Source organism: Numida meleagris, chromosome 1, assembly GCF_002078875.1.
Source record: "Numida meleagris isolate 19003 breed g44 Domestic line chromosome 1, NumMel1.0, whole genome shotgun sequence".
NCBI lineage: Eukaryota > Metazoa > Chordata > Aves > Galliformes > Numididae > Numida > Numida meleagris.
In genome coordinates, this window is record NC_034409.1 from 192790827 (window position 1) to 192801067 (window position 10241).

At 64.5% G+C, this 10241-nt stretch overlaps 2 protein-coding genes and 1 long non-coding RNA gene across 3 annotated transcripts; 2 read left to right on the forward strand and 1 right to left on the reverse strand.

The window, feature by feature from the left end:
- On the forward strand, positions 7 to 5742 carry CHRNA10 (cholinergic receptor nicotinic alpha 10 subunit). Its single transcript, XM_021384089.1, has 5 exons — positions 7 to 1933; positions 2565 to 2710; positions 3678 to 3832; positions 4556 to 5088; positions 5162 to 5742. The coding sequence occupies exons 1-5, from the start codon at positions 1867 to 1869 to the stop codon at positions 5617 to 5619; spliced, it is 1359 nt and encodes a 452-aa protein (XP_021239764.1). The 5' UTR covers positions 7 to 1866; the 3' UTR covers positions 5620 to 5742.
- Positions 6534 to 7728, forward strand: LOC110392120. Its single transcript, XR_002434222.1, has 3 exons — positions 6534 to 6842; positions 6955 to 6987; positions 7190 to 7728. It is a non-coding gene; the product is annotated as an uncharacterized LOC110392120 (long non-coding RNA).
- LOC110392118 (NAD(P)(+)--arginine ADP-ribosyltransferase 2-like) lies at positions 7884 to 10234 on the reverse strand. Its single transcript, XM_021384088.1, has 2 exons — positions 9340 to 10234; positions 7884 to 9078 (listed from the first exon to the last, which is right to left on the reverse strand). Exon 2 carries the CDS (start codon positions 9041 to 9043, stop codon positions 7895 to 7897), a length of 1149 nt encoding a protein of 382 aa, XP_021239763.1. The 5' UTR covers positions 9044 to 9078; positions 9340 to 10234; the 3' UTR covers positions 7884 to 7894.

Genomic DNA, 10241 nt, shown 5'->3' on the forward strand with positions numbered 1-10241 from the left:
GTTTGCTCTGCGGGTGGGGGGCAGGGGAGAAGAACTCGACTTAGGAAGATTTCGTTTCCTGCGCCGGAGACCTGCGAGCCCCCTCCCCTCCCCTCCAAGCTCCAGGAGAAGCCGCCGCCCCGGCCTGGAGCTGGGGGAGCTGCCGGCTCCGTGTGCCTTAGGCCGAGCCCCGAGCTGCGGGCCCTGAGCGCTGCCACGCACAGCGGAACGCGGCGGCTCCTCCTCGCCCCTCCGGGACCGCGCGTGCTGCCCTGCGAGCTGGGTGCGGGGCGTCCTGCAGGCGAGCATCCAACGCGGCTGTGCTCTCTGCTCTGCGCAGCTTCCCTGCGTGGGAATAAATGACTATTTTGGGATGGAAACCGAGGAAGAGGAGCGGTGCGCGGGGCTGCTCGGTGCTGCCCGCGGCTCCCGCCTGCCCGGCGCTGCTCCGCGTCGCCTCCCCGAGCCGTCCCCGCGCCAGGGTTGTATAAAGGTTTTTACTGAGAAATTATAAAGACGCGACTCGGTTATTTTCCTGTCCTTTTGAAAACGAGAAATAAAATGTTTATAGTATTCCCGCGCTTTTCTTCGCTTCTTCACGAGCCTGGAATTGGGGGCGGGTGCCCTGCGGGAACGCAGGGTTCCCACGCTGCATGGAGGGGGGCACTGGGGGGCTCGGGCCTTCCCCAAAGGGCTGGGAGGCTCCGGTGCAGCTGCTCGGCTTTTCCATGGGCGCAGAGCTCTGAAATGGGCCCGGGGGGGGGCAGCCCCAGCGCGGGGCCCTCCTGCAGCGCCGGGGTCGTGGTGGCAGCGGGACCGGGTCGAATGTGACACCCGCACGCCGAGCCGGGTCACGGCGCCTTCCATTACCCTAATTGCGTCTCCGGGAGCCCAGCTGCCGTCCTGGGATGAATAATTCACCGCCTGGAAACCAAACCTCCGCCCTTAAAACCGATCGGGGTCTGCCGGGCACCTGCTGCGGGAGCGGCACGGGTTGGTGCCGCGGGGGCTGGGGGAGAGGAGCCCGGGCAGTGTCCCCAGCAGCGCGCTCTGACCGTGCCTGAGCCTTGGGCGGCTCAGACCCCTCGTCTCTGCAGGTCCCTTCCAATGGATCCGATTTGTTCTGGTTGGTTCTCAGCAGCCAAATAGGAGCCGCCTTACCAGCCCTGTTCTGCGCCCTCCCTGCAGGCGCTGGGGCAGGGCTGGCCCTCGCTGTGTGCTGCAGCCAGCTTTGCCCCATCCCCACCACAGCTCCACGCTGCCCCAACCTCTACCCAATGCCACCTGCATCACCTGCACCCAGCACCTGCAGCGTCACCGCCTCCAGCTCCTACACCGTCTCTGTGCATCACCTCCAGTGCCTCATCCACCTCCAGCGCTTCCAGCACCTGCATCACCTCCATCCACCACCGCCATCGCTCACGTCCACCTTCATCATTTCCATCAGCCACATCGCCTCCATCCACCTCCACCCATCGCTTCCAGCACCTGCATCACCCTCATTGCCTCCCTGCATCTCCTCCGTCTCCTCCATCCGCCTCCAGCACCGCCACCTCCGTGGGCTGCAGGCGACCCCTCCGTGGGCTCTGCTCTTTTGTGATGGCACGACTGCAGCTGCCCAGCACCAAGCCCACCCGGGGGGCTCAGCAGCGGCGCACAGCGGAGGCGCAGACCCCGCAGACCGCGGCCCGTGGGCCGTCCCCTCGCCCCGTGCCCCCTGCAGACCCCTCTGGGCCGTGTGCCGCCTCGCCGCTGTCGCCGTCCCCCCCTGACGTCACCCCGCTCCGAGCTCTTAAAGGCCGCCCCGATCCCTCCCGGCCCCGGGAGATGCTGCGCAGCTGACGCCGGCGATGTCCCCAGCGCCCGACCCCTGAGGGCCCCACGGCGATGGGGAGCGCTCCGCTGCCCGCCTGGCTGCTGGCGCTCGGCCTCGCCGGCACCGTCCTGGCCCCAGGTAAGCGCCAGGCTGGGGGCAGGAGGGACGGTGACAGCGCCAACCCGGAGGGGACATCGCCCGCGGGGCCGCGTTGAATGCCCGGGGTGAACGCAAACCCCCGCGGGCAGGGGCTGCCCCGAGCCCCCCACCCCGTCCCACCCCGGCTCCAGCGCCGAGGGCGAAACGCAATCCCGCTCATCAAACATTCAGCGACATGGGGTGGATGCCGACCCCTCCGGCTCGGGGGCTCCCGGCAGGAACCGAGGGGCCCCCAAATTGGGGCTGGGGGCTCGGGAACCTCCGCCTTCGTCCTGGGGCCGGGATGTGTCCGTGCAGCGGGAGCAGGGATGAGTGCGCCCACGGAAACGGCGGGGAGAGCAGAAATAACGGGGTGAGCAGAAATAGTGGGCGTAGGAGAGAGAAGGGGATTAATCGAAATAATGGGAATAGAGGAAATGATGGGAACAGTGGAAACAACGGGATTCGTGGGAACAGTGGGAGCAAGAGACATCAGAGGAACGCATTCCCGGGCTGGGCTGCTCGAAACGGGGTCACCGGGATGGGGACACAGGGACCCGGGGCGTGGGCAGGGACACGGGGGGGTCCCAGCACGGGGGTCCCGGTGCCCCCCAGTGCCGTGGTCCCGCAGGCTGTGGGGCGGCGCAGGGCCGGCTCGCACACAAGCTGCTCCACGATCTCTTCGCCAACTACTCCAGCGCCCTGCGTCCCGCCGAGGACACGGAGCGGGCGCTCAACGTCACCCTGCAGGTCACCCTGTCCCAGATCATCGACATGGTGAGCGCCGGCCCCGCAGGACCCCCCCCTTACCCCCCCAGCCGCCCCATGCTGCCTTAGAGCCTGGAAATCAGCTCCAACACCGCTTCAAATGCCCTGGAATCGGTGCAGAGCTCTTAAAAGAAGTTCAGATCCCCCCAGACCAGTTCAACGCCCTCAGAGCCGTCCCACCCCCAAACCGCCCTGTGCCCCCCAAAGCCGGCCCTGCAGCTCCCGTGTCCCATCACACCCCACAGAGCCTGGTCGGGTTCCCTCACGACCTCCCAAATCTCCCAGCATCAGCTCAGAGCTCCGAAAACCAGCTCAGATTCCCCCCCAACCAGCTCAGGCCTTCAAAGCCAGCTCATACCCCTCAAAACCTGCTCCAATCCTCCCCCAAACATTTCAGCTGCCCTAAAGCAGCCCAGATCCCCCAAACCCTGAAAATCAGCTCAGAGCTCCCACACCAGCTCGGATCCCCCCTCAATCGGCTCAAACCCCTCAAAATCAGCCCAGGTCCCACCCCAAACCAGCTCCAAACCCTCCAAATCAACTCACGTCTCAAAACCAGCCCAGATCCCTTTAAACCAGTTCAGCTCCTCCCAAACCAACTCAAACTCCTGGAAACCAGTCCAGATCCCCCATCCAGAGCAGCTCCAAGTCCTCAAAACCAGCTCGGATGCCCCTGACATATCTCTAACCTCTCACAGCCACCTCAGATGGCCCCAAAACAGCCCCAGACCCTTCACATCAGTTCAGATCTCTTGAATCCAGCCCAGCTTCCCCCCAGCCAGCTCGGACCCCTGCGAAGCGGCCCAGATCCCACCCCAAGCTCCTCAAAATCAGCCCGGATCCCCCCCCAAACCAGCTCAGACCCATAACCCCCAGCACCACCCCATGGAGACCCTCTCACCCTATGGCCACGCTGGGCTCACCCCACGGGGCCGTAGGCGCTGCCAGGGCCATTGCCCACCCTGTGCCCCTGCAGGACGAGCGGAACCAGGTGCTCACCTCCTACCTGTGGGTCCGCCAGGCCTGGCTGGACGCCCACCTGGCCTGGGACAAGGATGCCTACGGTGGCATCGACAGCATCCGCATCCCCAGCAGCTATGTCTGGAGGCCGGACATCGTCCTCTACAACAAGTGGGTCGTGCTCGTCCCGACCGAGGGCTGTAGGGGGGCAGTGCAGGGCGAGGTGAAACCAACGGTCCTGGTGCTGGGAGGATGAGGGGCTGTCACCTGTGCTGGGGGAACACCAAGGGGACATCCCAAGGGACGTGGTTGGGTCATCGTGGGATGCTGGAGGGGGACGTGGCACGGTGATGTAGCGTGGGGACACAGTGGGGTTGTGGCATGGAGACATGGCAGAGACATGGCAGGGGACATGACGAAAACATGGCAAGAGGATGTGGCATGGGAGTGTGGTGGGCAGATGGCATGGGGAAGTGTCATGGGGACATGATGAGGATGCAGCACGGGGATATGGCATGGAGACATGGTGGGGACATGGCATGCAGACATGGCATGGAGACGTGTTGGGGAAGCAGCATGGGGACATGTTGGGGATGTGAAATGGGGATGTGGAGGGGACCTGGCATGGGGACAGGGTGGGAATATGGCATAGGAACATGGTGGGGACATAGCACAGAGATGTGGAATGGGGACATGGTGGGTATGTGACACGGGGACACGGTGGGGATGTGGCGGGGATGTGGCATAGGGACATGGTGGGAACATGGCGTGGGGATGTGGCGTGGGGACGTGGTGGGCATAGCGTGGAGGTGCACACTGGTGCCAGCCCCTCACTCCACCGGGGTTGGGGTCACGGTGGCTGCCCCCCCCACCCCCCCGGCCGTCCCTGCCCAGCGCCGACGAGCGTTTCGGTGGCTCCATGGACACCAACGTGGTGCTGCGCTCCGACGGACACATCATGTGGGACACGCCCGCCATCACCAAGAGCTCCTGCAAGGTGGACGTCTCCTACTTCCCCTTTGACGGGCAGCAGTGCCACCTCACCTTCGGCTCCTGGACCTACAACGGGAACCAGATCGACCTCCACAACCTCCTGGACACGGGCGACCTGACCGACTTCGTGGAGAACGTGGAGTGGGAGGTGCTGGGCATGCCGGCCACGCGCAACGTGGTCACCTACGGCTGCTGCTCGGAGCCCTACCCCGACGTCACCTACACGCTGCTGCTCCGCCGCCGCGCCTCCTTCTACATCTTCAACCTGCTGCTGCCCTGCGTCATGATCTCCTTCCTGGCTCCGCTGGGCTTCTACCTGCCCGCCGACTCCGGGGAGAAGGTGTCGCTGGGGGTGACGGTGCTGCTGGCGCTCACCGTGTTCCAGCTGCTGGTGGCGGAGAGCATGCCGCCCTCGGAGAGCGTGCCGCTCATCGGTGAGCAGGGGGGAGGGGACGGGGCACCCGGAGGCGAGATCCGCGCCCCTCAGCGACCCCTCTCGCCCCATAGGGAAGTACTACATCGCCACCATGACCATGATCACCGCCTCCACCGCGCTGACCATCTTCATCATGAACATCCACCACTGCGGGCCGGGTGCCCGCCCGGTGCCGCCCTGGGCGCGTCGCCTCATCCTGCACCACCTGGCGCGCGCCCTCTGCGTCTGCGAGGTGGGCGAGAGCTGCGGCCGCCCCCGGAGAGAGGGCACGGGAGGGACGGGGCCGCGGGACCCCCCCGGGGAGGGCACAGAGCCGGGGCCGTGTCCCCGCAGCCGTTGCCTCTGCCACCACCACGTGGTGCTCAGCAGCGTAGGGTACATCGCCGGCGTCTTCCGACGGCACCGCACCGCCCAGCGCCGCGCCGCGGAGTGGAAGAAGGTGGCCAAGGTGATGGACCGCTTCTTCATGTGGATCTTCTTCCTCATGGTCTTCCTCATGAGCGTGCTGGTCATCGGCCAAGCCGCCTGACGCCCACCCCGTGCCCTGTGCCCCCGCACAGCCCGTCCCCGCAGGAGGGCAGCGCTGCGGTGCCAACGGGTTTGTGTCCTGCACGGCGCTGCGGGCCGAGGAGCACGGTGCCCAGTGCCCCGACTGGGAGGAGTGGGACTGAGTGGGAATAAAGCCGGCAGCGCATCCCCTGGATCCCAACTCCTGCCCGGGCTGCGTGTGCCTTTCCTGGGGGCTGCACGTGTGTCCGTGCATGGGTGTGTGTACAGACGTCTCAGAGCAGAACGGGGCTGCAGGAACCCGTTTGGGGGGAGTAGTGATAGAACAAGGAGTGCTGGGGTTCGAGCCAATGTTCAGAATGGAGGCTGAGAAACAAGTTGGGCAGCGTGTGGCACAAGACCTAAGGACAAAGGCTGTCTCCAGGAGAGCAGGGCAGAAGTCAAGTGGGGGCATAATCCCCGCGTGATGACGACCCTGACTGGACAAGAAGCTCGTGAATAGAAGCAACGTGTGGCTCCCATTGGATGGGCACTTGTGTGGGCAGTCAGCATCTAGACATGAAGGAGACACTGAAGTGCTCTACTGACCTGTTGTGGGGGATGGCAAGTTACAGGAGGCAGCTTGGAGATGTACAAAAGGGATGTCTGAAATTGCAGTAAAGGATTTGGATTTGAATTTGGATCGTTCACATCTGAGTCTGTGCCTCCATTGCCACAAATGGCGCCTGAACAAGGACCCTGAATCATGGAACCACTCGGGAGAGAATCGGCTTTCAGGCTGAGCGGGGGAAGCCCCGCTGAACCCAGGGCTGCTGAAAGGAAGGGACAAACCCACCCCGCACCCCTTCCCTGGCTGGCGGCCCTGGAGCTCCCAGGCTGCTGGAATCGCCCTGCCCTGGGGCTTTGCTCCTGCACCGAGAGCAGAGGGCCATGGCACCGCCGTGTTCCGGGGCCTGGCGCGTGCCCGCTACGCGCTGCGGGGTGCCAGCCCCTTCCGGTTCGGCTCCTTCGCCTCCTGCTCCTTCAGCAGGGAGCGGGCCGAGAGCTTCGGGCAGGACACGTTCCTCAGCATCCGCAGCTGCTTCGGGGTCCCCATCCACGCCTTCTCCCTCTACACGGAGGAGGAGGAGGTGCTGATCCCCGGCCACGAGATCTTCTGGGTCTTCCCGGACGGCGGCAGCCACCGCTTCGTGCTGCGGAGCGCCAACAGGACCTGCAGCCACTTCAACTGCGCCTTCCTGGGCCGTGAGTGGGGGCACGGGCACCCCGGCGGCCACTGCTGCGGCATCACCCCACTGCTGTGGGGCAGGCGCCGACCACAGCCCTTCTGCCAACCCCAACTCTTCTGTTCCCGCAGATGAGAAGAGCCCCGAGTGCAGGGGCAGCGCAGGTAGGAGCTCTCCACCAACCATTAGAAGCCATTGCAGAGCTCATTGCACTGCTCATTGCTGGGAGCCGCTTTAAAGCTCCGGCTCCATTTTGGGCTCTCTGTGCAGGGGAACGGGCTCCGGCTTCAGTGGGGCCACGGCAGACCCCGTACTGGTGCCGGGCTCGGGGCCGCCAGGTGCCTGATGCCCTCCCTCTCCCTGCAGCCATTCCCGGGCACAGGGACGAGCTGTGAGCGCAGAACCCGGCGGCCGGGCAGCTGCACGTGCACGAGGGACGCATCGGGACCGGCTGCAGCGGGGCAGAGCTGCTCGCTGCCCTGTGCCGTGCCGCGCTGCGCTGTGCGTCACAGCCTGGGGACGGCAGCAGCGTTCCCTTGTTGGGGAGAGCTGCAGGGGCTGCGAGGGGCACGGGGGGCTCTGCGTGGGGAGCTGCGGGGATGGAGCGGAAGGCGTGCGGGGAAGAGCCCAGCGAGCAGAGCAGCCGGGCAGAGCGCAGCAGGCCCTGCAGGAAGCGGCCTTGTCCATCACGCACTAAAACCCCCACGGTTCCTCTCCAAAAGCTGCCTGTGCCGTTCGTGGGGAGGGGCCCAGAAGCCCGAGGGGGGCCCACCAAAGGGCCACGGCTCCACCACCCGCAGCACAGCTGGACCCGTCCTCAGCCGCGCGGCGCTGGGGCCCTCAGCAGCTCAGCACCGCGCACTGGGATCGGGGCAGCACGGCAGGTTGCAGCTGCCCCACAGCCCGGGGCCCACGCGCTCCCACGTCCCGCCAGGCCCGGCACGCAGCGCTGCAGCACACACGGCATTGACCTGCTGACACTCGGGCTTTAATGGCAGAAATAAGGGGAGCGGACAAGCTGCGGCCATGAGGCACAGCCTCGCTCAGGCACGTGCACAGAGCCGCCCCGTTCTACACCGCACCGGCCCCGGGACACACGTCTACACCCAATCCCTCCTTCGATTCTGCCGCTGCCCTTCCCCTCCAGAAGTCCACGGCTTTGCAGAGCTCTAAGTTACTCAAACTCACCATCTCCCCATCACCCCACCCCCCCTTCTCCCGATCTCCCCCCTCCCCACAAACAGAGATGTTCCCTTCCCCACCACGCTCCCCGTCCCCTTTCAGTGCCACTGGGACGGGGTCCCCTTCTCTGTGCCCTGATCCCCACCAGCTGCAGTTGGAGCTGTGCAGGGAGTGCAGAGCCCACCCAGGGCTGTGCCCCAGCCCCATCTCCTGGTGGTCTTGAACCCGCTGCCCACCCTGACCCTTTAGAAGCTCACAGTTGTGTCTGCTCTGCCTCCCCTTAGAGCGGAGATGGATGACGGTTCTGCCATTGAGAAATTTGATTTTGGTGACCTGGAAGACTTCAAAGGGTGGGATGAGGACTTCCTCCACTTGAGGAAAGAAGGAGAACCGCTTGATGGGGACACCATAGCAGGTCTTCATCACGAAGAAGGTGTCCTGTCCAAACATCATCGCAACGCTCTTCCTTAGGGAGGAGGAGGTGAACTGGCCGAAGCGCACAGCTTTGCCTTTGTGGGCCGTGAAGCGGATGCCCCTGATGCCGCGATAGACGTGGTAGCAGTGGCTGTGGTGGGATTTGCGCAGGGCACGCAGCGCCTCGGTCAGTAGGAAGTGCAGCGACTTGAAGGGGTACGAGTGCAGGTAGTGCTTGTGGGAGCGCCCGCCCTCTCGTGTAGCTGCATTGAACTGCTTGTACAGGTTGCTTGCAGCACTGTACGCCAGCACAGCGATGGCCTGCTGCCGTCGCAGCTGTGGGGTGTGAGCGAGGTGGCCCCAGCGTTTCTGCCATTCTGCAGCTGCGATTTTCCAGACCAAAGAATAGACGTTGTTCTTGGCCATCTCCAGATGCCTGAGCTTCCGTAGCTTAGCCCACATCACGTGCCTGCAGCCCTTGTATTGGTCATCAAAGGAGCGCGGGGCCATGTCCATCGGCACCGTGGTGGGGCCAAGGTCTGGCTCGTGCAGGGCGCTGCTGGTGGCCGACGTGCTGAGCAAGGTGCCGGCCAGCAGCACCCAGCGCAGGGCGAGGTGCTCCATGGGTGGGAGCCGGCTGCGGGGAGCGGCTGCAGGGGCTGCAGGGAGAAGCGGAGCAGATGCAGCGGGCTTCCCCCAAAGCCCACCTGCACCCACCCTGACACCAGAGGGAAGCACCCCCGGTCTGTGTCCCCATTCGGGGCCACCGCGCTCTTCCCCACCCGGCTGCCCCCAGCCTCCAGCCCATGGCTGCCATTCCGTGCTGCAGAGAAGAAGGTTCCCCAGCGCAGCCCCAGCAGCCGCTGTTGTGCAGCGTCTGAGCCAGGAGCAGCCCTGGAGCTGCAGCACGGTCTTGTTACCTTTGCTGTGTTTCAGGCAGGACCCACGGCGCGACGCTGCTGCAGGACACCCGGAGCCGGCTGCTCTGCCTTTATAGAGCAACCCCAGCCTGCGTGCCCTGTGTCACTCATGTGCCAGCACCCCAAAACTGCCCGTTTGTGGCCAAGTGGTTGCAGTGGCTTCCACTAGGAAATGTCCATTTTTGGCCATCCCTCGCCTTGGGGCGCGTGTGGGGCCCGGTCACTCGGGTGCTGAGATGAGCTGCGCTGGCTCTGCAGCCGCAGTGCACAGGGTCTCCCAGGAGCTGGTGTGGGTGTGAGCTGGGCTGGGATGGAGCTGAAGGTTCCTAGGAGCTGTAGGGTGCTGTGTTCTGTGTTTGGGATGAGCAGTGCTTCCAACACGTTAAGGATTGTTGTGCCTGCGCGGAGCCTGGGCTGCGCCAGGAGCTGCAGGGGACAGAGCCAGGCCAGCTGCTCCAAAGGCCCAGGGGATATCCCGGAGCACAGGGCACGGTGCTGAGCAGTGAGCTGGGGAGTGGGCCCTGGGGGGCTGCTGCAGCTTGGGGACGGGCTGGGCACCAGTCAGGAAGTACCGAGCCATTGCCTTGGGCATCCCTTTCCTTATTCTCTTCTGCTTTTCTTTCCTATCTTGCTCATCAAACTGTCCCTCTCCCAACAGACAAGTTCTTTCAGCTTTATCAGTATCAACGCTCTCCCCTATCTCCTGGTGGGGCAGCGAGCAAACAGCCGAGTGGTGCTGAGCTGGTGCAGGGTTAAACCACAGCAGCGCTATTGGTGCTCAGTGTGGGTTCTCCAGGGCTGAGATAACAACAGATGTGACCAGAGAGTGCAAGAGGAAAGCAGTTTCTTTACACTGTCTTATCATCACTGTTATCAGTTAACGGCATTAATTCATGTAATCA

Bases quoted from the DNA above. Each gene is read 5' to 3' on its own strand.
- CHRNA10 (XM_021384089.1), top strand. From the start codon at position 1,867: ATGGGGAGCGCTCCGCTGCCCGCCTGGCTGCTGGCGCTCGGCCTCGCC. The intron at 1,934-2,564 runs GTAAGCGCCAGG...GTGGTCCCGCAG, and splicing joins CGGCACCGTCCTGGCCCCAG to GCTGTGGGGCGGCGCAGGGC. The intron at 3,833-4,555 runs GTGGGTCGTGCT...GTCCCTGCCCAG, and splicing joins GACATCGTCCTCTACAACAA to CGCCGACGAGCGTTTCGGTG.
- LOC110392118 (XM_021384088.1), bottom strand. From the start codon at position 9,043: ATGGAGCACCTCGCCCTGCGCTGGGTGCTGCTGGCCGGCACCTTGCTC.